We start from the raw sequence: 24,979 nt of genomic DNA, 5'->3' as shown, positions 1-24,979 counted from the left end.
GTAACCTCCATGTCCTTCTTGGTGAAAACCGATGCAAAGTACTCATTTAGTACCTCACCCACTTCCTGTCTTCAAGCATAATTTTTCTCTTTTGTCCTTGAGTGGTCCAACCCTCTCCCTAGCCACCCTCTTGTTTTTAATGCATGTACTGTATAAAATGCCTTAGGATTTTCCTTAATCCTACTCATGTAGGACATTTCGTGGCCCCCTTTGGGCCCCCTGGTTCTCTGTTTGAATTCTTTCCTACTTCCTTTATATTCTTTAAGGGCACTGTCCTATTTCAGCTTCCTAAACATTTTATGGTGAGGAGATTCATGAGGAACATAAATAGAAGCATGGACCTATTGGGACGAATGATGTGTTTGTGTGTGGCAAATACTATTGTAGGGATTTTGAGGTAAAAACATTTGTGAGGCTCTCAATTCAAACCCAACCACAACTTAGCATGTCTGGACAATCACATTTAAACATGGAAGTCAAAAATTGTTTTCAAGGATACATGACTGCTTCATGGGGTGCTCATTAGCAATCCTCTCAGTGGATTTGCCATTGAAATGAATTCATTGCATTTACTCTTTCTTCTGCATAAAATGGATGGTACATTGAGATTTCGGTGTTGTAATAAGTGGTGATTACTGCTGAATATCCTCTCTGTCCTTGGAGATTTAAATTTATATCTTGCAGCTTTATTTTCTCCTAAGAAAGTTAGTGTTGGTGATTTAACTATTTTTGTAAACAAAAAGCCTTTTCTTTTATTTTTTTCAATATAGATTGCTTAAAAAAGAATCCTTTCTTATAACTTGTTAACCTGGCAGAGGCTTTTGCTGGGATCAGGCACCAAAGCCATCAGGAACTGTGATGTTTACTCAGAACAAGTGGAGTATCCGTGTCTTAAGTATTCAAGACTATAAAAAGAGTATGCAAGATAAATGTCAATATGTGAGACAGTCTATGAAAGGGCATAGCTTCGAACTTGGACTAGGAAGAATGATTTAATTCCAGTTTGGTGGCCAGGGATAGGGGATTGGTGCAAGCATTTGGAAAGACTGCAGGGTGAAACTAGGGGCTGGTTGTTGCAGCAAACTGAAGGGCTGGAGGCCTATAAAATATTATACTTCTAGGTATTAGGAGATATTCTATTTCCTATATGCTGGTACTGCTTATTAATGATCAAATCTGGCAATCGGACACAAATTACATTGAACATTTACATTTGAACTGAATGATGTATCTCTTTAAGTGAACCACTCGGTGCTTAATGATCCAGCATCACAACAATGCAATAACACAGCAACAAATTTGTTTTGAAACCATGAAAGTATCACCAAAGTATCATTAAAATTAATTAACCAAAAACAGAAAAGGCTGAAAACACTCAGCAGGTCAGGCAGTATCTATGTTTTTTGCCTTTCTAATCATTAAACAATAATATTTAATTTTTATTATATTTGTACAAAGCTGACAGAGAACTCCAATATTGCAGTTGCCATTTACAGATGAACCATTAGATCAGGATCAATCTTCCATGCTGATGGCATTATTTTTAAAAGAGATTTCCTGGAGGCATGGTCCATATTTATCCCCAGACTTTCTTCACTACATGAGATTACCTTGATATTCTTCCCATGACCTACTAATCCAGATATGTTGCTGATTTAATCTTACTCAAAAGATGCAGATCATTGCAGCAGCTGTGCACTGGGATTGGAGCAATGTCATAACCCTAGATTGAATCTTATTGACAAAATCATTGGTCAATATTTATTTTATAAACATCACTCTCAAGGCTACTCATTATTTTTAAGAAGCACTTAACTCCAACAACTATAACGTTGGAGTGGTACAACTCCCAGAACTCACATTGCAATTAGCTGGCATTCATGTTCAAGCTTTCCCTGAAGGTCATACTTTTGCCAGGCTTCACCAGGTTATCTTGACAGCCACTGGAAGGATAAAGCAAAGTGCTGTTGCATGAAAACTCCTGCTATATCAATTCCTTTCTTCTCTTCTATTGTGCATACGGTCAAAGGAGGATTGAGTCGCCTAGGAATTAACTTGTGACTTTCTGGGTCTGCATTCACCCACAAAGTTTCCTGAGGAACATGGAAATTGAGATCAATGGAAGACACACCAGCTAGCACAAGAACAAAAAGTGGTGATATCTTAAATCTCTCTCATTGGTATGTTAGAAGAATAATTAGAGTAATTTATTGAACTATAATTTCTATTTTATTAGACACATGGCTGTTGTTACAGAAACAAAAAGCAACATGTTAGGATATGTTGCGAAGTAATTACATTACATTGCAAACACAGGCATTTACAGCTATTTAGAGGAATTTTACAAATATCATGTAATTTGTTTTACCACCAAATGAAGAGAAAAGCCTCAGCCAGATAATTCCTTATTGAGTATACAAAGGATCAATCCAGATGTGGAGCTGACTAAGTTGTGGAATACATGGAATCAACAATACAAGTTTTGCAGTAGTACTCACCAAAATTGGAAACACAATAATTCTGAACTGAATCAGTCTGAATGAAATTACTGCGCAATATTTGGTCACTAAGCCAGGCTGATTTTTACTCAGGATTACACAAAACTTCCAAGAAGCATTGTTGACCCCAAAAGCTACAATATTAAATTGGCCACAGCTTTAGTTCCAATTAACTGACATTCATATACAAGCTTTCCCTGAAATGAACATTTTTGTAATCTTAAGGAATAGGGAGCAGTGGGAAGTAATTGGATATATGAAAAAACTTCCTTATTTATATTTTTCTAATAGTTTACACCAAGATTTTTATTAACAGAAAGGAGTGTCAATGAGTTGTGTGTATTTCCTCAATGCAAAAGTATTCCATATTGATTGGTGGGAGAAGAATAAGTTCCATTTTAATATTACTTTTGTAACCCACCAAGTTTTATAACTTTAACTCGCAAAATGCGAGTTGACCTTGTATTATTCCCTTTGCTGTTGTCTTTTCCAAGGCATTCGATTGGATTTAAGTAGGATGTGATGCAATTCAGCATTAAAAGGATAATCTCCCTTAAAACGAACAGATTGGAGAAATTAAAAATTCTGTTTGGTTGTATTTAATGTACAAAATATCTGTTGTCAGATAATACTAATTATTTCCTGAATGTTCTGATATCATTTCTTGTCTATATATGGCTTACATTTAAGGTAATTATAGAATATATCCAAGGGTTTGGACAGGTTTAAATGAAACTCTGGAGGGTTATTAGCATATGAAATGCCCTATGCCAAAGAGCTTTGTATATGTAAATCAAAACAGCCTTGGAAATGAAATGGTATTAATATTAAAAAAGGACATAGGAATGGAATTAAGTGGACATTTCTTTGAGCTAAGCATGGAAGACCAAATGGTCCACAGCTTTGCTGCAAAATCTAACAATTCTATACAAGAAACATGGTGATTGCTATTATCACTTTGATGTTCTTGGAACAATAATTATGATCGAAATAAATATAATAATTGCACCACATTTGAATGCAAGGCAAACAAAAACTTATCAATTCAGGAACACTTCTGAGTTTTGGACAGATAATTTCAAACAGAAAATAATGCAAGTTACATGTTAAGTTCCACACATTACATTGTCTGATAGCAACAAACTGTAATACTACTCAGTTTATTTTTAATTGTAATCTGGAAGAAATTGCGTATTGATAATGGAAGAGATTTTGCATGAGTTTAAAGAGAATGGCTATTAGTGGTTGGCAGTAAATACTGTTTATGAGGAAAGTCAATTTAGTTCAGGACACCACAGCTTCTGAGTTTACAATATAAATCTTCAAGCATAGGGAGAAATGGAAATGACAAAATTCCACCAAAAGCGGTAAAAGATTCTACAACTTTGAAATAAAATTAATTATTTTGTTACAGAATCCTGAATTCAGATTGACTTGAATCTTTATGTCAGCTCTCTCTCTTCATCAATAAACACTGAATAACTGGAAAACTCTGTTTCTAGGTTCAGGGCATTTGAGAAGACCTGAATGAGTAAAAGTCAAAGTGGGCCCCAACTCCAACTTTGCACCTCTATGATTGCACACAGATATAATCTACAATAGAAACATTCAATCAATGTAAATTGCCTAAGATGGTCATTGTATTGCAAGATCAGCACAGCACAATAATATATCGGCAATAGCCTCATAGCAAAGCAACATTAAACATGTAGAGCTTATATAAGCCAAATCTACCAACTCACAATCAATTTCAGAGACTTCAGCAGAGCAGAATTTTGCTTCCTCAAAAATATACATTTTCAGCAAGAATTACAATTCACATGTGGTCTTTTTAAAAACAAAGAATAATACCAAAGCAATGTCCCCCTTATGTGGTTTTCACCTGTACACTGTATTAAGTGGTCATTATTTAAGCCAGTCACCATTATTTCTGATAAATTACTATACTAATGGTTTGAGTGGCCATTTGATTTTACTCCTAAAATACCTATAAATGTAAACTTCATTATAATCTTGGTGCATCTATTGCATTGACATAGTTATTAGGAAGGCAATTAAATCTGGTGCATAGAATTGCCTAATAAGCATGCTTTGGGAGTAAACCCAGATATGTTCACTTATGATGTCTTTTTTTTAAAAAGTATTAACTTATAATGAAGGTTTTCAACAAAGTATTGTCTTTATCTCTATCCCATTATCCTTCTAAACTGCAGTCAAAAAGGCACTGAACACAGAGGTGAAAATTTTACAAGTTATGCCTTTCAATTCTCTGACTTTGCTACTTGTTTTTCAGTGAGCTGGGTAAGAGATACAGTATATACAGTAGCAGACCATTGAGCTTTTTTCAAACCATGCCACTGAGAAATTTACGTGAGAGTAACTTTTATCTATCATTGATGGAGTGGACCTTCCTTACCTCAGGGAAGGCACCCCATTTATTTTGTGCTGAGACCTTGGGTATAGGTTGGCAACAGTCAAAGCTTTGGATGCCCATGTATCTGCAGATTTAATGCTAAAATTTAACCAGATAAGATACTGGTGCTTATAAGCAAATATTACCAGTAAATGTCCCACAGCTTGTCAGACCAGGCCACCATGTTTGTCAAAAGGTATCAACTTGTATGACTGCCAAAGAGGACTGAAATGATTTCAACCTTATTTCACCAGCTACATCACCTTAGAGCCAACACACTCTAAAAAGATGCCACTTAACTCTCCCCAAAAAGGGTAGCAATTAGTTATTCACATTTGATTATTGGAGCTTTAAGTCTACTTTCATCCAAAGACAACTATGGTCTTTGGAAAAGATAAAGCAAATAAAATATGTTTTAATTTCCTTATGCGGTCTTTGGAATCTAGTCATCCAGGTGCATTTTATAATTTACAATTTGTAAGCACTATTTGATTTTTTTAAAACATACTTTTCCTTGTTGTTGCTATGTTTCTCCCATCTCCTGAAGATATTTGATCTTGCTGGATTCTACTTTCAGAGGCATCAGTCAACCATGCTCTTGTAGTGATTCTTTACAAGGTGGTCTGGAGAGAGAATATCACCAGGCTATTTTGCCCAGTGTCATCTTAGCCGAAGCCGAAGTGGGTTCTCATCAGAGCTTACATAATCAACACAGGGTCACTGACAATATTCAGAAGTGGGAATCTTGGCTCAGTTTCTCCTTTTTAACCCAGGAAAGGAGAAGTCAATTGTAACTAAGCCACTAAATGCCACAAACTTAAATTACAAGTATGCTTTTTCAAATGGTGGATAAATTTGTATCTGAAGCTGCATGAAAATGAACATATGAACACAGTTTGGAAAGAGAACAGTGAATGGAGAAAAATAACAAAATCAACATTTAATGCAAAATGTGGATGGTTTTGTATATAGAGAATATACAAACAAAAGAATATCATCTACTGAATATTTAATTCATAAACTTATCTTTTTAGAAATAAAAAGAATCTAATATTTGCTCTTTCATCAGTTTGAAAACTCATTCTGTTAGTACAAGATTATAACGCTGCAAAAAATGTTCATAATTTTTATAAATAAAGCCACGTTATACTACAGAATTAATAGTATTTCTATGCAAATCACAGTTTGGCCATAGATTGGGCATCACACCCAATATAGAATGTAAAGGCACTGGAAGAATGCATAGGATGTTGTTAAATTAATCCAAGAATGAGAAAGATTGCTTATGAGCATCTGGGTTTCATTTTATTAGAAGAAGTCAAATGGCGATCTTGTAAAATTATGAAGGGTTTTGATAAGGAGAATTTAAAAGAAAATAAAAGCTGCAGTAACTATATCCTTATTGGAACTGATTAAAATTACAACTAAGGTCAGATTCTAATATCAAATAAGATAACTAGTTCAGATTTTAATTTCCATATATTATCATACATCAAATAACAGAACTTTCAATTTTGTGTTCAGTTGCCAAGGAGCTTTGCTTCAGTGTTGGCTATAGCTCATATCTGTTAATAGTGTTTCCCGACTAAGAACACCGAGAAGGTACATTGCCAGTGGGATGATACAGCTCACAATATGGATGAAACAGCTACCAAACTATTCTTAGGAGTCAATAGTGGTGAGATCCAAATTATCAACTTTATCAGTGAAGCAACTTACAGATTTATGTATGAGAGTAACATTATAATTGGAGGAACATGTTGCAGGAGGATGCCAAAGTAAAAGACTGGATGAAATCATTATTTACCAGTCATTGGAAGTGAAGAATATTCCCATCTTGGTTACTTACTCATTGTCTATACTAAAATCTCCTCAGCTAGAGACAGCATTACAAAATGCAGAATTATGACCCCCTTTTTTTCTGCTCCAAGCTTACAAGAATACACCTAAGTGCATCCATATTGTATACCACTTCAAGCTCTTTGACAGAATTTGCCAGTATCATAATGTGCTCAACCATTGATAGAAATGGCATTGAAAGCTTGCTCACTTCTAACAGAACTGTTTGGCCGATGCCTTTGCTCATTTGAAATCTTCAGCTAAAAACCAGTATCTAAAGTAACTGCACCATCACGATGATACTTAATGAACTGTTTTCTCAGTCCAACTACTCTTGGTGAGGAAAAATTCCCTAACTTTGGCCCTTCTTATCTTCCACTGTGCCTTTTCTTCACACCTTTGAGGAGAGACCAAGTTTTAATCAGATGTATGAGATGCGTTTCATACAAACAACTGCAATGTTGAAACTTCTATTCTGGTAAATTGGACTTAGAATCACAATAGAGAGGGAATGATGTGCAAACCTAAAAAAATTCTTAAATCATTGATGACTGGAATATGTAAATATCTAGGTTCAAATATTGGGCAGTCATTTCGCCTGTTCACAAAAACCCACAGAAAGTTGACATTGCAAATTATAAACTTCATGAAAACAAATCTACACATAAGTAATTCAATGTAAACATTAACCAGCATTGCAAACAACATATATATTTTTACTTGTCTATTATTTTCTTGTGATTTTGATGGTGGCTTCAAACCATAAATCGATGCTCTTTCCCATCGTGTGCCATGAGGATGACATTGCGGTTGGAGGTCCAGATCAGACGCACCAGTTTCAGTGCATTCTGTGAACCTGGAGAAGCAGGATGAACAGGAGGCACCTGGTAGGTTTTCATACATCGGAGTTGTGGGGCTGAGTTCAACATGCCAATACTTCCCAACAGTGAAGTGTTCATCTATAAAGTAAGAAAAGGAGTTAGTAAAAAAATATATGCAAAACAAAACACCATTTTCTAGCATGAGGTAGATGGAAAGTAATTAATTTCCTGAGAAAATTCTAAGCAACCAAGGCTTTTTATTTCTGATTATTCCAGAGACCCCTGTTGGAAAGTGCAGTATGTGTGGATGTCATCAGAACATATAACGTAACCAAAAAATGTCACACTGTCTGAGAAATTAGTACAGTTCAATCACCCTATTCCTAAAATGTTATCCACAAATTCTTTCACATTATCTACTACCCAAAGTAGTGCATTTCTCAAAGGAGAAAAGGCTCATGGTTCAATTCCTAGAAAGCCAAGCCTCATTTTAATAATTTGAATGAGCTGCCGTTGCCTGTTTTGCTCCTAATTTTCTAGACTGGGCAACAATAAGAAGAGGTTTGTCAGCAGACAAACAAAAGATTAGGTTTAAAGGGTTACATAATTTACAACAAATGTTTATCCTTTTAAGGCATGAAAAATACATAGGAAATGTAGTCCAAGTATATTAACTAAGAGAAATCCGAAGATCAAAGGAAAGGGCTTATAAGTGAGCTTGAGGATTGGGAAAATTTCAGAATTCAGCAAAGAAAGACCAAGACTCCATATTCCCTTTGTCCTACCCACCCATCCCCAAAAATGCAACTTAAAACCAACTGTTTCAGATTTCCAGCATTAGCAGCTTTCTGATTATCAAAAGGGAGACTAAAAATTGAATACAAGACTAATTTAGCAAGAAACCCAAAAAATGAGTGTAGAAGTGCAAAAAGGAATAGATTAGTAAAAATGGGTAGCTGTTTTACAGACTAAGGCAACAGAAATTAAGTTGGGGAATAAGGAAAGAGCGGCAAAACTAAACAGATATTTTGTGTTGTCTTCATGGGAGCAAATACAAACTGTTGGAAATACTGTAAAATAAAGTCTAGAGAGAATAATGAGCTGAAGGAAGTTAGCATTAGTGATCTTTTACCTCAGTGCACCTTCCTGCACCAACCCCATATCCCTTTATTCACTGAGTATCCAAACTTTTATCAATCTCTGTCTTGAATATACTCAGTGACTGAGCCTCTGCAGCCTCTTGGAGAGATAATTCCAAAGATTCACCATCCTCTCAGTGAAAAAATATGTCCCCTCATCTCAATTGAATGGTTGACCCCATTTTGAGACAATGACCCAAGATTCTAGACACCCCAATGAAGGAAAACATCATCCCTCAATCAATCTTCTGTCAAGTCCTGTAAGAATTTTGTATTTCTCAATGCGAATACCTCTCATTCTTCTCAACTCTGGAAAGTTTAAGCTCTCCTCAGATCACAGACTCCCTATTCAATCCGAAATCAATCACACACTCTCTATCGCCAGTATATTCTTCCTTAGGTAGGGAAACTACACCTGTTCCAAGTATTTCAGATACAATCTCATCAGGTTCCTATATAATCACAGAAAGACTTCCGTACTCTTGTACCCAAATCCTCTTGTGATGAAGGCTAACATACTATTTGTCTTCCTAATTGCTTGCTTCACCTAAATTGTACCTAAATGATAACTTTGAGAGACTCTGAACACCAACACCTTTCAATCTTTGATCATTTATAAAATACTCCATACTTCAACCAAAATGGATGGTCTCACATTTTTACATGTTATATTTCATCTGCCTAGTCCTTGCCCACTTGCTTAGCCTGTCCAGATTCTTAAATAAGGGGACAAGACTGTGGGCACTACTCTGGATATGGCCTCATCAACACTCTGTACAATTGTAACAAAACTCTGAATGATGTTAGTGTATCCTTGAAATGCAAGCCCATGCCCCTAAAATCAACACTTACTGACTAAAAGCAAAAAGCTGCAGATATTGGAAATCTAATTTATCAAAATATGTTGGAAATTCTCAAGAGATCAGGCAGTATTTGTAGATGGAGAAATAATGTTAACTTTTCAAGCTGATAACCTTCCATCAGAAATAGAAAATTCCCCAGTCTTGGTTCTGATGTAAAGTCATCATCTTTAAATGTTAACTCTGTCACTTTCTCCATAGACGCTGCCTGTTCTGCTGGATATTTCTGGCATTTTCTGTCTATACTTCGTAGTTATGGCTGTTTCTGACCAGTAAATAGGCATAAAGGGGATTAATTTCCTCCCCACATTCCAGCTTTACTACCCTATACATAAAGCATCTAAAGTTTGCATCTAAGCAATACTTTTCCCAATCTCAAAGTGTTAAAAGAGTCCTACATTGGGCTTAGAACCAACCAAGTGTGTTCGAGTTAAACTCACTATTGTAATACAGGAAACGTGACAAGAATTTCTCTGTAATGGTGTTCCAAATAAATTAATTTGTGCAGTTAATCTGTTTCAGTCATGTTTGTTGAGGGATAAGTATTGGCTAGGGCATTGAAATAAAACATCCCTTTTTCAAAACAGTACCATCTGATCCTTTAGGAAGCCAGACTTTTAGCCATGTGACATTAACTCAGTCTTAATGTGGAATGCAAGGGTAGATTTTATGTTTGCCTTTGGAGCAAGGATAGAACCTATGACCTCCTGAAGTGAGGGCCATGACTGGCAGGGTCACTGGCAAATCTGGCAAATCATTTACAGCTCTGCTGATGTTAATGTCCCAACTGGGCTGGTCCCAAGCTTTCTTCTCACTAATCTGAGGTTGAGCTCATCAGACTTCTGCCACATTTAAGTGCTGTAGGAGAGAAAGAGCACTGCATACAGGCATGAAATTAAAACAACTAAATTCATGCATAACCTTTAAAAATGAATTGCAAGAAGAATGATAACCATTTCTAGGTGGGTTGAATTAAAACTGGGGTTTTCAGAGCTTATGGAGAAACTTTCATCTGGGATATCTTTAGGGTCATGGCACATCTCTAAATGGTGTTCTCTAGGAGCAGATGAAATACATCAATTATTTTCAGAATTGTTTTAATTCATGCGGAGTCATCAATGTTTTAAGATGACTAGCGCTGCTGTGTTTTTTTTAATATTAATAATGAAACAGAATATAGCCTGAGATCACATTTTAAGTGCAAAGGAACTGCTCTACATGAGAGTGCAGTAACTCTCTCTGCTTTCATAAACAGATCCAAAGATTGACATAAAGAACAATTAGGGAAGGGCAAAAAGCAGTTTTGGGTCTAATTGTCAAGTCAAAAGAGCAAAAAATTCTAATTAACATTCACCCCAATTTAAATTGTGACTTATTATTTAATTCTTATCATTAATTCTGAGAAAATGGTCTTAGGTTTTATGTCCTTTATTAGATCATCTGCACTATGAAGCCATCAACATTTCTCAGCTTCATTTGTTGGCCCAGACAATGAGCTGATGAACAGGGAACAAGTGATGAGAAGTGACTGTCTGATCGATTAAAGACAAGCTGAAAGAAGGTGTAAATTTTATGTTGAAATCTCAGTAATGATCACTACTGGGAATTGGAATGTTTGGAAAAGAATCTTAATTTAAAAGTACAATTTTTAATTAGACAAATGATTTATTAAACAAGCTCTCTCCTGGATTTATATGAATCAGGAATTAACTTGCCTCCTGTATCTTTTAAATCTTTGTAAAAGTATTGCTATTCATCTGTTCAGGGGCATAATAGTTCAGCCCAATCTATCAGCAGAAATGCAAAGGCCAAATGAAATAGCAAATTCAGCACTGTCCATGGATCTATCACAGTACGAAGCTGGTCTATATGGGTCAGTAAAATATCCTGGAGTGAATTTCTTCATGAGACTTATGAATTACAAGATAAATTTGAGCTGATGTAATTGTGGCTATTTGATTTCATCCACCAAAACACCAACTCTACCAGTGCAGGATTCAACTGTTTCTTAAATGGGCCAGTGTTGGGATTTGGAGATTGTGATAGATGAGTCTGGGACACTGGATGATAGTTATGATTCTGTGAGTACAACCAAATCATCTTGTTGCTTGACTAATCTGTCGGATTGTTCTTTTAATTGAGACTCTGGCCCCACCTATCCATGAGAAGGGCATTGTAAGTTCTACCTGGCTCAGAAAAAAGAACTTTGCTGTGTCTGAATCTGGTCAATATTATGAAGTGAGACCAATTTTATTCTCATTATGTTCTAACATAACAGTCTTGAAATAATGTTGTGATTTGCAAGGCAATCACAGAGGGCAGTTGAAAGTCCAGTAGCTTCCTGGCTGTCATTATTGGGTCTATGTGTTTTTCAAAATAACTGATATAGTGAGGTCTTACACAGGGAAACCTGCTAATGCTGTTGTGTAGGGCTTGCAAATGAAGATCTCTATCTTCATGGGATTTTTACAAATAGGATGCCCTTCAGCACTGTTTTAACTCCATTAAAAAGTGGCAAAGCAATTTCTAGGCTCTTCTCAAAATAACTTCTACAGGAGCAGTAACTTTTTTTTAAGAACTATGCAAAGCTCGTTAAGAAATAGCTAGTCAAGTCAATGCAATTGATCCTCAACATATCTATGCACCTGAGGAAATAGTGAATTTGCTCCCAAGCAATGAAATAGCATAATCAAGGTAGTTTAATTTGCAGTTCTCATGTACCATAGATGGCCGCTACTAAGTCTTTGTGTACAGAATATGAACTCGGAATGCTTTGAGTATCAGTTTTGCCACCTGACTTTGCAAAAGTAAAGCTTCATTTCAAAATCCAAATGCATTGGGTTTGAGCTTTGACCTAGTTGTAGCAGACACCCTGCCACAGTAAAAGATTATGGTAAGACTTGCAGCATCCTGAGAAAAAGTGCAACCAGCAGACTGGGCTCCTGCTACACTTTGGAAAGCTATTAATTATGTGCATTACAAACTCAAATCATATAAATAATTATTTTATTTATAACTAATTATCCTCAGAACATCTACATAGATTTGTGCAAAGACTCTATTTAAATGCAGTGCTTCAATTTTGCCATGGCTTTCTTTGCCTGCAAAAAAAAATGCTATTGATGAATTTTGCTTTGTTGTTGTTTTTGGGGCAATCTAGTCTTATTGCCTATGGTTTAAAATATCTCCTATATGGCTATCCTTGTGATTTCAACCTCAAGAAATTCTCGCTGTTTATGCAAAACATATACAACCAAAAGACAATGTATTGACATACCTGCCAGAAAGAGATGTGACTGTCAGCATTGGAATATGAGGCTAAATATCGTCCATCAGGAGCAAATGATACTGCAGTTATTGGCCCACTGTGGCCATGAATGGTCTGTCAGGGAGAAAATAGATAAAAAGTGCTGAGATATGTGACTTTGATGTCCCAAACAATGCTCATACAGGAAACAAGATATTGAAAACGCTTTACAGATTTGTGTAAAAATTAATCATTTTTCAAAAAGTGAGATTTCATATGTTTCAGTGTAATTACCAGATAATCAAAATGTGAAATAATATAACTCAATCCACTGAGACTCAAACATATTGAAACAGAAACAGATTAAATAAAATATTTTTATTTCATGTAATGAAAGCCTAATGTGGAATGTAAGACCATTCTTAATGACTGATCTGACATTAGCTGAAATTAGATAGGACAATTTATAGATCCCCAATAATTATTGTAGAATATCATGGTTATCATCATTTGTTAATTTTGTTTGGTGGTGGGGGGAGGGCAGTGGAGAAATTATCAGTAGAGTTAGAAGAAAATATTTTGATCACTTTTCTTAATACTCACTCACTCATTATATCAGCCATGAATGAGTTTGTAACATTTAAACAAAACAAATTTCAGAGCATTAATCTAGGCATTTCTGGTGATTAAGAATGACATAAGTCAAAATTAATATAAAATAAAGGAACATATATGAGAGAACCTTGATTTCTTGTAACTAATCAGATGAGTTTTGACAAATATAAGAAAATTGACTAGCAATATAGGCTGTAAGGCCCCATGTGACTGCTCTGCCATTTAATTAAATTTTGGCTGATCTGATCTCGGTCTAAGCTCCACCTTCTTGTCTGGTCCACATAATTCCCTACTCTCCTGAGGAACAAAGATATGTCTATCTAGGCCTTGGATATATTTGGTTATGGAAAGAAATACCCAAATTCAAGAGAAACAAAAAATTTCTCCTATATATCTGTCTTAAGTGGGTGATAACTTATTCTTATACCTTACCCCTGGTTCTCGATTTCACCATGATGAGAAGGATCCTCTCAGGATCAACCATGTCAAGTTCCCTTGAAATTTATATGTTTCAATAAAATCAACTCCCATTATTCTGAAATACAATGATTATAGATCCAACCCACAAACTTTTCTAATATGTATACCTGCTAATCCCAGGATTTAACCTAGCGAACCTTCTCCAAACAATCTCCTAAGCAAATATACCTCTCCATAAATGAGACAACCAAAACTGTATGCAGTTCTGCAGGTGTGGTCCCACCAGCACCCTATACAGTTGTAGCAAGACTTCCCTACTTTTATTCCCCTTTCCTTTTGTAATAAAAGCTAACATTCCATTTGCCTTCCTGATGACTTGCCTCACCAGCAGGCTGACTTAGTGAACGAGGATCCGTAGATATCTCTGAACATTGGTTTTGAGTAGTCCCTGTCTAACTAAAAGTATTCTGTTTTCCTATCCTTCCTACCGAAGCGGATAACTTCACATTTCCCTGTACCACGTTCCATCTGCCAAATTATTGTCTTACCGCCTTTGTATTGTCAGCAAATGTGGCTACAGTATGCTTGGTCCCTTCATCTAATTCATTAAGAAAAATTATGAAAAGGAATGCTGCATACTAAACAAGGTTATCCAAGTATATCATGAAACACAACCAGAGGTATCTGGTCAAATTTTCAGCACAGCTCTGAATGTGACAAAAAACATTGCAGCTGCCTTTCTGTAACTAGGTGCATTGCACTGAAAAGCAGCAGTGGGAAAGGTTCCAATGTAGAATGATGCTCTTAACCGCCACGTGGTTAATCAAAACAAAAACCTTCCCGGCATTATGCGCAGTTTGAAAAGACTGTGGAATTTCGGAATTTGCTTGAACGACAACTTACAGTTCACAAGAGAGTATGGCTCTGATAAACCAACCATGGTCAACTTAATTGCTACAAACTATTTACTCTAGCAGTCTAGCAGCCTAGGCCTATTTGACAAATTAGTAATGAACAAACATGGTACAGAAGGGCAGTCTGTAAGGAGTGCATGGCCTTGGTGGCCAATCAGGAACTGATCATCAGGCTGATCATTGGTCCACATCAATGGATAATGAGTATCAAGAGTTGCCGGGGGGTGGGGATCTGGGGGTATGAACACTGGTGCTGCAGTCAGGAGAGGAATCAAATTAATCAATCAAACTGAAGAGGGCACATTCAACCCAGATTAACTACCTGAGAAGTGACTATTCACCACAACTATCAGCCACATTTGGATACCTGTGAGTGGAATGATTTAAATGATTTGAAAGGAAAATAAATTGAGTGATTTGTAATAGTGATTTGAGCTGCAGCAGTGGTTGATTGTATTTGTTGAATGTATAACACATAACCTGAATAAAGTAATTTGATTAAGAGATTCTAGTCATGTGTTGTTGCAAATTACAAAGTCAAACTATCATAAGGGATAAAAAGGGTTGGAAAGGCTCTGTTCATACACAACATCTGGGCCATTAAATCTCCTGGCTCCTTTCACCACCCTGCTTGTTATGCCCTCAAAGAGCTATAGTTATAGAGTCACAGAGAGATACAGCATGGAAACATTTGACCCACTGGGTTGACTCCACCCATCACCACCATTTACACTGTTCCTACATTAATTCCATTCTTTTATTCTCCCAATGTTCTCATTAACTATCCTCAGGTTCTACCAGTCACCATATGAGGGGCAATTTACATGGCCAATTACCCACAAATTCGTACATCTTTAGGATGTGGAAGGAGCACTCAGTGAGAACCTATGCAGTTGTAGAGAGAATGTGCAAATTCCTTACAAATTCCTGGGTCTCTGGTGCTGTGAGGCAATGGCTCTACCAACTGTACCGCTGTGTTGTTTGCTGAACAAGATATCCTTTTCATAAAACCACATTGACTCTGTTTAACCAATTGCTATTCTCTAAATGTCCAGCTACTACAACCTTAATAATTACCTTTCTTACACCATATATCAGAATGGGAACGTTTGTTGATGGTTGCATTATGTTTGCCATTTGCAACACCTCAGAAAATGAAGCAGATCGTGCCTGCAAGTCAGCAGGGTCCAGGCAATGTTCAGGCATAGGTTGATAAGTAGTAAGTAAATTTGTGCAACAACTTTCCAACAAGGCAGAGTTTATTCAATGGCATTGCTACCCCTGAATTGCCCACCATCAACACCTTGAGAGTCACCAATGAACTGAACGCATTTAGACCATTACCTAATCAGCAGTAAGTGACCTGCTCCTGGCACTCCAAAGTCTTCCCACCATCTACGAGGCACAAAGCAGAAACATAATGGAATACTCTTCATTTGCTTGGATGAGTCAACTCCAATGAGACTCTAGAAGCTCAACAGCATCCAAGACAAAAACAGTCTGCTTGATTGGCACTCTATCCACCCCTTAAACATTCATACCTTCCACTGCCATCACATAGTGGCTGTAGTGTATACCATTTGGTGGAGAACCCACAATATATTTCCAAGTCAGGATGCTGTGTGACTTGGAGGGGAAATAGCAAAAACTGCATTTGCTGTAGTGCTATTTAAATTAGTATTTGAAAAATAGCTTCAGCTAGTGCACCAGAAGGTTTCCAGCTTGCTCCTAACTGTAATGTGATAATGGTCTCAGGACAGGGAAATAAAATGAGTCAGAGTTTCCATCATCGATCATTATCTAGTGACCATTTAGAAACAGTACAAGTGTGATTATAAAGAGGCAAAACTAGCTATGATGTTTTCCATGGTTTGATCACCGACCTCAGAACTCTCAAAACTGGAGGGAAAGCAAGTCATGCTCAGTCCTCAGGGACTGCCAAAGAAGAAGAAGATAGCTTCCTGATAATCAATGCCTATTTTGAATGGTCACTTAGGCATGGTATTGGAAGATTGCTGACAAGACTGAATATTGTTTCCCAGCAAGAGTCAGCAGCTTCAAGAAATTTGTAAATAATAAACAGCAGCAAATATGTCAAAAGTTTGAAAATGGATTCAGGTTAAGACATGGAAAAGATCCTAAAGAGATGAGATGCTTATTTCCTCTGAAGAAAATACTTTTACTGGGAAGGAGAGTCTGCTAGTTGATTTTTGAGCTCACTACCACATTAAAAAACTGGGGATGTTTTGATGCTGAGCAAATGCTTTGAGCATGAAGTGACCTTGAGCAGCAGTGTATGAAATACATTCATCACCAAAACTGCAGACTGTCTGTCAATATCTGTCTTTCATTTGTTAAGAGCTCCCCTGCTGAGCTTCCCTCATAGCATCCCGTTTTTGCTTCCTGCATTCATGACAGTTTGGAAGACGAAACAACCTCTTTTTTTTCTGAACCAGACATATTGGTGAAAAATTTAAGTCGACAGATGTAGCCTGTCAAATGCAGTGAAATCTGTCAACGATTCCACTAGCAGTAGTCTTTTTTCAAATCAGGTTTGAAATACCACCACTCTTGCATCATTGTTTTTTCATCACCCTCTAGATGTCAATATGTTCAGTGGAAGGGCACATTTTGAGACTTAAAAAATGCTTATTTCTGTTCTTTTATTTTCATGCAATTTCATTTGGCATCAAATATTTAACAATTTGGCATTCATCCTTGTGTTTGGTTGACTGGTAGAAGCTCAATACTCAGTATCCTGTAATCTTACTGTATCGTGTTGTTATTTACAAAATCCATAGAATTTGACAGTGTAAAAGACCACGCAACACATCATTTAAGTCCAACTATAAAGTAGGATTACTCTGTTTTTGGGTTATATATGCGTGCTTGGTTCTACAATGCAACCTGTTATAAAATCATACAGTCATAGAATCATACAGCATTGGAAAAGGCCATTCGGCCCAACATGTGCTTGCTGACCAGTGGGCACGCTCCCGTATTAATCCCTTCTCCCAGCACTTGGTCCATAGCTTTCTATGCTTAGGCGATCTAAGTGCTCATCTTGACACCTAAATGTTGTTAGCCACCAGTTTCAACCACTGTCTCACATAGTGCATTCAAGATACTTACCACTCTCTGGGTGAAAGTGGTTCCCCTCAGATCCCCTCTAAATCCCCCCCTCACCCTAAATCTGTGTCCTCTGGTTTAATCCGCCTCTGATATGGGGAAAAGTTTCACACAGTCTATCCTATCCAATACCCTTTATAAAACATCATGTACTTCAACACAGGAACAGGCCCTTCAGCCGAAAATGTCTGTGCCGACCATGATGCCCATTTAAACTAATCCCATCTGCCTTCACGTGGTGTATGTCCCTCTATCCCCTCCCTGTTCATGTACTTGTCTAAATGCCTCCTAAATGTTGCTATCATATCTGTTTCCACCACCTCCCTCGGCAGCGTTCCAGGCACCTACCACTCCCGCAGTAAAATAAACTTGCCTTGCACATCTCCCTTAAACTTTCCCCTTCCCACCTTAAATCAATGGCCACTAGTATTTGATATTTTCATCCTGGGAGAAAGACTCTGACCATCTATCATATCTATACCTCTCACCATTTAATATACTTCTATCAGGCTGCATTTCGGCTTTCAACCCTCCAGTGAAAACAATCTAACTTTGTCCAACCTTTCATAGCACATAAACAGTTAAGCACAGTATGGGACTTTCGGCCCACGATGTTATGCCGATCTATATAAACCTTATCCCCATTCAATCTCTACCCCGCTCCACTTCACCTCCTATACCCCTCTACTTTTGTTTTGTCCATGTACCTATCTAATAGTCTCTTAAATGACCCTATTATGTTGGCCTCTGTACACCCCCCCACCCCCCCACCCCTCCCCAGGCAGTGCATTTCAGGCATCCACCACTTTCTGTGTAAGAAACCTACCTCTGACACCTCCTCCATGCACCTTGAACGGGTGACCTCTAGTATTGGCCATTGCCATGCTGGGGAAAAGATGCTGGCTATCCACTCTGTCTATGCCTCTCATAATCTTATATATCTCTATCAAGTCTCCTCTCATCCTCTGTTGCTCCAAAGAGAAAAGCCCTAACTTGCTCAACCTCTCCTCATAAGACATGTTCTCCAACCCAGGTAGCATCCTTGTAAATCTCCTTTGCACCCACTCCAAAGCTTCCACATCCTTCCTATAATGTGGTGACCAGAACTAAACACAATATTCCAAGTGTGGTCTAACCAGAGTCTTATAGAGCTGCAACATTACCTCTCGGCTCTTGAACGGCAGCATACCATATGCCTTCTTATCCGCCCTATCCACTTGTGCGGCAACTTTGAGGGATCTACGTATTTGGACCCCAAGATCTCTCTGTTCCTCCACACAGCTAAGAATCCTGCTATTAACCATGTACTTTGCCTTCAAGTTCATTCTTCCAAAGTGTATCACTTCACACTTCTCCAGACTGAACTCCATCTGCCACTTCTCCACCCAGCTCTGTACCCTAAATGCTGATGCAACCTACGACAACCTTCTTCACTATCTACTACATCACCATCCTTCGTGTCATCTGCAAGCTTACCAACCCATCCTTTCACTTCCTCATCCAAATCATTTATAAAAATCACAAAGAGAAGAGGTCTCAGAACAGATCCCTGCAGCACACCACTAGCCACCAACCTCCTTTCCGTACAGCTAATAATCTCTAATCCTGGTGAACCTTTTTTGCACCCGCTCCAAAACCACCACATCCTTTCTATAGTGCAGCAACTAGAACTGAACACAGTACTCCAAATGTGGCCTAACCAAAGTTTTATCCAGCTGCAACGTGACTTGCCAACTTTTATATTCAATGCCTCAACCAATAAGGGCAAGTGTGCCGTATGCCTTCTTTACCACCTTATCCACTTGTGTTGTCACTTTCACGAAGCTATGGACTTACACCCCAAGACCTCTCTGTATATCAATGCTCGTAAAGGTCCTGTATACTGTATACTTTCCATTTTCAATTGACCTTTCAAAATGCAACACCTCAAACTTGTCCGGATTACATCTGAGGTTCAGGAGGCAGATAGAATGGTGACTGTCAGGGGAGGGAAGAGGAAGAAGAAGTCAGGCAGGCAGACAGAGCAGAGAACCCCGGAGGCGGTTCCCCTCAGTAACAATTTTTCTGCCTTGGAAGCTGTTGAGGGGGATGACCTGCAGGGGCCTAGCTGCAGTTACCAGGTCTCTGGCACTGGGGCTGGTACTGCTGCTCAGAAGGGAAGGGTGGGAAAGATTCATGCGGTAGTGATAGGGGACTCGATAGTCAGGGAAACAGATAGGAGGTTCTGTGGCAGTGAACATGAATCCCGGATGGTATGTTGCCTCCCAGGTGCCAGGGTCCGGGATGTCACTGATCGGGTCCACAGGATTCTTGAGCGGGAGGGAGAGCAGCCAGAAGTTGTGGTCCATATTGGCACCAACGACATAGGTAGGAAGGGGGATGAGGTCCTGAAGAGTGAGTTCAGGGAGCTAAAAAAAATTGAGGAACAGGACCTCAAGGGTAGCAATCTCGGGATTGCTGCCAGTGCCACGTGATAGTGAAGGCAGGAATAGGAGGAGGTGGCAGATAAATGCGTGGCTGAGAAGCTGGTGCAGGAGGGAGGGTTTTAGATTTCTGGATCATTGGGATCTCTTCTCGGGAAGGTGGGACCTGTACAAAGAGGACGGGTTACACCCGAACCAGAAGGGGGCCAATATCCTTGCGGCGAGATTTGCTAGGGTGGCTCGGGAGGGTTTAAACTAGTTTGTGAGGGGGAAGGGAACTGGAGGAGTAGGTCAGAGGAAGAAGGGAATGGGGAAAAGTCAGATCAAACAGGTAGAGAGGCTTTGGGGAAGGAGAAGCAGAATACAGGCTATAAAAGTAGTAAGGTAGATGGACTGAAGTGTGTTTACTTAAATGCAAGAAGTGTCAGGAATAAGGGGGATGAACTGAGGGCTTGGATAAGTATGGGGGACTATGATATCGTGGCTATTACTGAGACGTGGCTGACATCAGGAGAGGAGCGGATATTGAATATTCCTGGTTTTCGGTGTTTTAAGAGGGATAGGGAAGGGGGGAGAAGAGGGGGAGGGGTGGCGATACTGGTCAGGGACACTGTTATGGCTGTGGAAAAGATGGATGTTGTAGAAGGATCATCTCTAGAGTCCGTATGGGTGGAATTAAGGAACAAGAAAGGAGCAGTTACTCTACTAGGAGTATTCTGTAGGCCCCCCGGTAGCAGTAGAGATATAGAGGAGCAGATTGGCAGGCAGTGTTTGGAGAGAAGCAAAAATAACAGGGTTGTTATGATAGGAGACTCCAACTTCCCAAATATAATCTGGAACCTGCTTAGTGCCAAAGGTTTAGATGGGACGGAATTTGTTAAATGTGTCCAGGAGGGATTCCCGACGCAGTATGTTGACAGGCCGACTAGAGGGAATGCCATGTTAGATCTAGTTTTAGGAAATGAACCGGGACAGGTGAAGGATCTATTGGTGGGTGAGCATTTGGGGGACAGTGACCATTGCTCCATAACCTTTAAAATTGTCATGGACAGGGACAGGTGCAGAGAGGACAAGAGGTTTTTCAATTGGGGAAGGGCGAACTACGAGGCTATAAGGAGAGAACTTGGGAGTGTAAATTGGGATGTCCTTTTTGAAGAAAAATGTACCATGGGGATGTGGTCGATGTTCAGGGATCTTATGCAGGATGTTAGGGATAAATATGTCCCGGTGAGGCAGAGAAGGAATGGCAGGGTGAAGGAACCGTGGGTGACGAGAGAGGTGGAACGACTTGTTAGGGAGAAGAAGGTAGCATACGTGAGGTATAAGCAGCAAGGTTCAGACAGGGCCCGTGAGGAAGGAACTTAAGGAAGGGCTGAGGAGAGCTAGAAGGGGACATGAAAAGGCTTTGGCTAGTAGGGTTAAGGAAAATCCCAAGGCCTTTTTCAAGTACGTGAAGGGTAGGAGGATGGCTAGGGTAAAGGTAGGTCCGATTAAGGACAAAGGTGGGAGAATTTGCCTGGAGGTGGCGGAAGTGGGAGAAGTTCTCAATGAGTACTTCTCTTCGGTATTCACCAGGGAGAGGGGTCTTGATGATGCGGAAGGGAGTGCTGGTAGGGGTAATGTTCTCGAGGTTGTAGATATCAAGAGAGAGGATGTGTTGAAGTTGTTAAATAATATTGAGACAGATAAATCTCCGGGGCCTGACGGGATTTTCCCCAGGCTGCTTCGAGAGGCTAGGGAGGAGATTGTTGAACCGCTGGTAAGGATCTTTGAGTCCTCGTTGTCCACGGGGATGGTGCCAGAGGACTGGAGGGTTGCGAATGTTGTCCCCTTGTTCAAAAAAGGTAATAGGGATAGGCCAGGGAATTATAGACCGGTGAGTCTCACGTCTGTGGTGGGTAAGCTGTTAGAAAGGATTCTAAGGGATAGGATTTATGAACACATTGAGAATCATGGACTGATTAGGGACAGCCAGCATGGCTTTGTGAAGGGAAGATCTTGCCTCACAAGCCTGATAGAGTTCTTTGAGGAGGTGACCAGGAAGATTGATGAGGGCAGTGCGGTGGATGTGGTTTACATGGATTTTAGTAAGGCGTTTGATAAGGTTCCTCATGGTAGGCTTCTTCAGAAGGTCAGAGGCCAAGGGATCCAAGGAAGCTTGGCTGTGTGGATTAGGAATTGGCTTACATGTAAAAAGCAGAGGGTTGTGGTGGAAGGAGTGCCCTCGGATTGGAAGGCAGTGACTAGTGGTGTCCCGCAGGGATCGGTTCTGGGACCTCTACTTTTTGTCATATTTATAGATGACTTAGATGAGGGGGTGGAGGGCTGGGTTAGTAAGTTTGCGGACGACACTAAGATAGGCGGTGTTGTGGATAGTGTGGAGGGCTGTTGGAGCTTACAGAGGGATATTGATAGGATGCAGAGCGGGGCTGACAAGTGGCAGATGGAGGTCAATCCGGAGAAGTGTGAGGTGGTACACTTTGGAAGGACAAACTCCAGGGCAGAGTACTGGTGAATGGCAAGGTACTTGGCAGTGTGGAGGAGCAGAGGGATCTGGGGGTTCATATTCACAGTTCATTGAAAGTTGCCTCACAGGTGGAAAGAGCAGTTAAGAAGGCCAATGGGATGTTGGCTTTCATAAGTCGCGGGATTGAGTTTAAGAGCCGCAAGGTGATGATACAGCTTTACAAAACTCTAGTTAGGCCACTCTTAGAGTACTGTGTTCAGTTCTGGTCGCCTCATTATAGGAAGGATGTGGAGGCGTTGGAGAGGGTGCAGAGGAGATTTACCAGGATGCTGCCTGGATTGGAGGGTATTGAATATGAGGAGAGGCTTAAGGTGCTAGGGCTTAATTCACTGGAAAGGAGGAGGATGAGAGGAGACATGATAGAGGTATATAAAATACTGAGAGGAATAGATAGAGTAGACAGTCAGCGCCTCCTTCCCAGGGCACCAATGCTCAAGACAAGAGGGCATGGCTTTAAGGTTATGGGTGGGAGGTTCAGGGGAGATGTGAGGGGGAGGTTTTTCACCCAGAGAGTGGTTGGTGCATGGAATGCACTGCCTGGGGTGGTGATGGAGGCAGATACATTGAACAGGTTGAAGCGCTTGTTGGATAGGCATAAGGAGGAGTGTGGGATGGGGGGATATGCGGGAGGAAGGGGTTGGGTAGTGTGAGGGTGGTTTGATGGACGGCACAACATGGTGGGCCGAAGGGCCTGTTTTGTGCTGTATGGTTCTATGGTTAAACTGTATCTGCCATTTCTCCACCCATATTACCAACTGATCTATATCCTGCTGAATCCTTTGACAACCTTCTTCACTATCCACAACTCTGCCAATTTTGTGTCATCTACAAACTTACTAATCAGCCCATTTTCATCCAAATCATTTACCTATATCACAAACAACAGAGGTCCCAGCACTGACCCTTGCAGAACACCACTGGTCATAGACCAACAGTCAGAATAACAACCCTCCACCCTATCCTGTTTTCTATGGCCAAGCCAATTTTGAATCCAATCTACCAAGTCTCTGTGGATCTTATGTGCCTTACTCTTCTGGATCAGCCTGCCACACATCACCTCACATCTATCTGGATTAAACTTCATCTGCCATTTTTCAGCTCACTACAAACACATCGATATCTCTCTGTAACCTAAGACAATCGTCCACACTATCAACAACCCTGCCAATTCTTGTATCATCTGCAAACTTGTTGGTCATACCTCCCACTTCCACATCAGAATCATTCACGTATATTACTAACAGCAAGGGTCCCATGACAATCCTTGTGGGATCAATAGTCATAGGCATTCAGAACACAATCACAAAAACAACCCTCTGCCATCACCCTCAGTCTCATATTGCCAATCCAATTTTGGATATAATTTGCCAACTTTCCCTGGATCCCATGGGCCCTAACCATTCGAACCGGTGTCCCATGTAGGACCATGTCAGAAGTCTGAACCAGTTTCCCATGCTCCCATCTCTTATCATCTTCCTCTGCTATTTTTCCTTAAAGTTGCAACGTTTTTGCCTCAACAACTACCTATGGCAAAGCATTCCATGCATTACCAATCCTATTATGTTATATTTTAAACTAACGTAAGCAGCAATGCATTTCAGTGTAAAAATCAAAGCACATAGCAATCATGTTTCAAACCAATTTTAAGATATCTTTATTAGTCACGTGTACATCGAAACATACAGTGATATGCATTTTTTTGCTTAGTGTTCTGGGGGCCAGCCCGCAAATGTCACCACGCTTCCAGCACCAACATAGCATGCCCACAACTTCCTAACCTGTACATCTTTGGAATGTGGGAGGAAACCAGAGCACTCAGAGGAAACCCACGCAGACATGGGGAGAACGTACAAACTCCTTACAGACAGCAGCTGGATTTGAACCCAGGTCATTGGCGCTGTAAAGCGTTACGCTAACTGCTACACTACCATGCCTGATCTGCAAAGTGCAGGCTTCTGGATTATTAGTCCAGTAACATGTCACACTTAATTTTGCTTTGTAGTAATATCACTGTCCTCCAATTAAGAAGCCAGTATAAACTTAACACACAAGTTACCAAAATGATGGACAGTGAAATATTCTATTTATTTACCACAATGTTTTTGACTGACCTCACCAACCCCACTCATAGCTC

At 39.5% G+C, this 24,979-nt stretch overlaps 1 protein-coding gene across 4 annotated transcripts in view; it reads right to left on the bottom strand.

The window, feature by feature from the left end:
- Nucleotides 1-2,232: 2,232 nt before the first annotated feature.
- LOC127567567 (WD repeat-containing protein 7) overlaps nt 2,233-24,979 on the bottom strand; it is a 499,658-nt gene continuing 476,911 nt past the window's right edge. For all 4 annotated transcript variants that reach the window (XM_052010610.1, XM_052010607.1, XM_052010608.1 and 1 more), the window contains 2 exons: nt 12,848-12,952; nt 2,233-7,709 (listed from right to left, as the gene is read on the bottom strand). In XM_052010610.1, the coding sequence (XP_051866570.1) occupies nt 7,506-7,709; nt 12,848-12,952 (309 nt within the window). In that variant the 3' untranslated portion in view covers nt 2,233-7,505. The remainder of the gene's footprint in view (nt 7,710-12,847; nt 12,953-24,979) is intronic.

This window comes from Pristis pectinata, chromosome 2 (assembly GCF_009764475.1).
Source record: "Pristis pectinata isolate sPriPec2 chromosome 2, sPriPec2.1.pri, whole genome shotgun sequence".
Taxonomy (NCBI): Eukaryota; Metazoa; Chordata; class Chondrichthyes; order Rhinopristiformes; family Pristidae; genus Pristis; species Pristis pectinata.
The sequence above is the reverse complement of the archived record's forward strand: the minus strand, read 5'-3'. Positions and strand labels throughout refer to the sequence as shown.